This window comes from Gavialis gangeticus, unplaced genomic scaffold, assembly GCF_001723915.1.
Source record: "Gavialis gangeticus isolate Ggan-Ray unplaced genomic scaffold, GavGan_comp1, whole genome shotgun sequence".
Classification (NCBI taxonomy): domain Eukaryota; kingdom Metazoa; phylum Chordata; order Crocodylia; family Gavialidae; genus Gavialis; species Gavialis gangeticus.
Window position 1 is genome coordinate 149,773,172 of NW_017729025.1, and position 2,798 is coordinate 149,775,969.

At 43.1% G+C, this 2,798-nt stretch overlaps 1 protein-coding gene across 1 annotated transcript; it reads left to right on the plus strand.

Moving 5' to 3' along the window:
- The first annotated feature begins 657 nt into the window (after positions 1 to 657).
- On the plus strand, positions 658 to 1,671 carry LOC109299403 (transmembrane and coiled-coil domain-containing protein 5B-like). Its single transcript, XM_019519985.1, has one exon. It carries the CDS (start codon positions 658 to 660, stop codon positions 1,669 to 1,671), a length of 1,014 nt encoding a protein of 337 aa, XP_019375530.1.
- The last annotated feature ends 1,127 nt before the right edge of the window (positions 1,672 to 2,798 follow it).

The following is a 2,798-nucleotide window of genomic DNA, read 5'->3' on the forward strand; positions in this document are numbered from 1 at the left end:
GACCAGAACCGAACACAGTATTGAAGGACATAGCCCACCATAGATTTAGGTAAGGACACTAAAATATTCTCAGTGGTATTTTTTCTTGTTTCCTCACTTGTTCTCCTTATCTAAATGGCCACTGCACAGTGATCAGGTTTTTTTTTGAGCCGTCTACCATAATTTCCAGGTCTTTTTTCTTAAGATTATCTCAGAGCTCAATATATGACTAATTTCAGGTTATTCTTTCCAATGTATATTACCTATCATTTGGCAAAATGTGCTGTGCTGCCCACTTGCTTGGCTTTGTAAAGTTCCTTTGATATTTCTTAGTCTTTGCCAACCTACATAATTTTCTGTTATGCTGTTACTTCAATATTTAGAGCACTTTTTAAGGTAATTAACAAATGATATAGTATGGAACACCATCCCTAATACAATCAATGCCTTATGCCACCACTCCCTTCTCTAGTAGTAATAATGAAAATTGTTTATCTGTTCTTTTTCTTTATTATTTTAACCAGATTCTAATCCAGTACAACACTTTTTTCTTCTCCATCTCATACTCACTCTCCCTTAAATTACTTCTTTTGAGAGACTTTGCCATAAAAGACTCCTTGAAAGCTTTGACAACATGAGAAGTTGTCTGTTAAATCATGGGATTGTGACATCAGAAGGATGTCATGGTCACGTTCTAAAAGAACGCAAGTTCTGAAGTACACAAGGCTTTGTTCCCTCAGTCTCCCTTATTCTCACCAAGACTATCAGACAGAGAAAATGGAGAATACTTTGATTCACAACCTATCTATTGCAAATGAAAATTTACGAAATCAAATATGGAATCTCAGAGAAACAGCTGGAGAGCTCGATGCAGAAAACCAAAAACTAATGAAAGAAAATCAAGATATAAGAGACTCAAACAGAAGATTACAAACCAATGTGGATTGCTTCAAGACACTGGTGGAAGACCTACAAAGAGAAGTGGAAAATGCAAGGGAGATGTTGGAAGAAAAAGAAAACCAAATAAAAAAATTGGAATTTCAAATTAACAACTGGGAGAAAGCAAATGAACAACTTAAAACAGAAATCATAGAATTGACCTGCCAGGTTTCTGCATATCAACATGATAAAAAGTATCAAGAAAAAGACATGTTAGGGGAGCAAAATATAATGTATGAAAATGAGAAATACCTGAAACGTCTAGAGGACAAGCTGGAAAGTGAAGAACAACTGTATGAACAGGAAAACCTCCGAGCCTGCCAGCTGAGGGATATGTTAGAGGAACCTGATAAAATCAGGGAGGTTCAGAGAAATGATATCTTGCAACTGAAAGGACAGCTGGAAATGTCAACCCAGGAAACAGCATTACTGAGAATGGTGAAAGAGGACAGGTCCCAAGCTGTTTTATTACTGGAGGACACTGCTGAAGTCAAGTTCCCGGATAATAAACTCCCTTGGTCTAAGAAACATAAGTTCCTCACTTGCACTTGGAATTTCTCAAAGCTTTTGCTTATATTAGTATCTTGCTTGGGACTTTCAGTAGCTTTGGTATTTTTGTATGCCTGTTGTTTCAACAATGATTTCATAGTTGACATCCTTCCACTACTGTCTAGTGAACATGACCTTGATCTGCTGATACAGATCTTGTCTCCATACCTTACCTGGAAAAATAAAGGACTGCTACCATTTTGAGAAAAGCTGGCCGTATCAGTTTGATTCACTCTCATCTTGTGCCCTAATGCATGAGTTCAGCTCCTTATTAATGATATATTTCTGTATAAATATATATTTTAAAAATCCAAATAAATGTTACAGTATGCTTCTCTTGTATCTACTGTTTTGCTCATGTACTCATCAAAGAATTCTAATAGAGGCTAGATTGCCTGTACAGTAACAAAACTGGCTTGTCTCTATCTTATCATGGTGTGGCAGGGCACTGTTTGTGCCTACCACTTTAAGAGCCTGCAGCCTGCAGCTGCCTGATGAGGGCAGCCATTTTGAACTGAGGCTGTCTATATAAACAGGGCAGTTCTGCTGTTTGAGGCCAGGCAACACCATTGCCTGGCTGGAGGGCTGCAGGTATCATCTGGAGGTAAGGGAGGTGCTGTAGAGGATGGTCAGGAGGCTCCTGGTCCTGGGTACGATCTAAAACTGCACCCTGCCGGGAGTGGTGGCCTGGTGGGGCTCCCAGTGGTGCGGGAGCCCCCAGGAAATGCCAGGCCAGTTACCACACCCGGTGAAAGGCGGGTCAGGGCGCCTTAACCCCTATTCCCCACAACTGGGTGGGTTTCCCCTTGTTTGGAGACCCCAGAGGAAGAGTGTGAGGCCATGGACTCATGAACCTGTCTGACATTTCCCCCAACTGGTCAATGCTGGGGCCAGGACCGGAAGGGTCAAAGGGCCAAGGGGCCCACCACGAGGAACTCCTGAGAGCTGAGGGCCTGGGGTTCTGACTGGTCTGGAGGTGGGTCAGGGCTAGTGAGCCAAAGGTCCCAGTGGGCCACACCTGTGAGGGGGAAGCAGCTCAGGGAGCCATGTTGCCGAGAATGAAGGCAGATCAGGCTGCTGGAATGGAGGGTTCATAGAGGGGTTCAGTAGTAGGATTCTGGGGCCCAGTGTGGGGGCCAGTGATGATTAGAACATCTAGATGCTATGTGCGAGGCTTAGGCTGTGGTGTAGGGGAAGAACGGAGTTGCAGATACATCATTTAACTAATTAACAACAAGGTGTGGCAGGTGAGAAGGCTGGCAGTTAGCCCAAAAACATGGGCAGGCCACGGTTAGATTGGTCCTGAGAGAGCCCCCTGTTGCACATGGCCA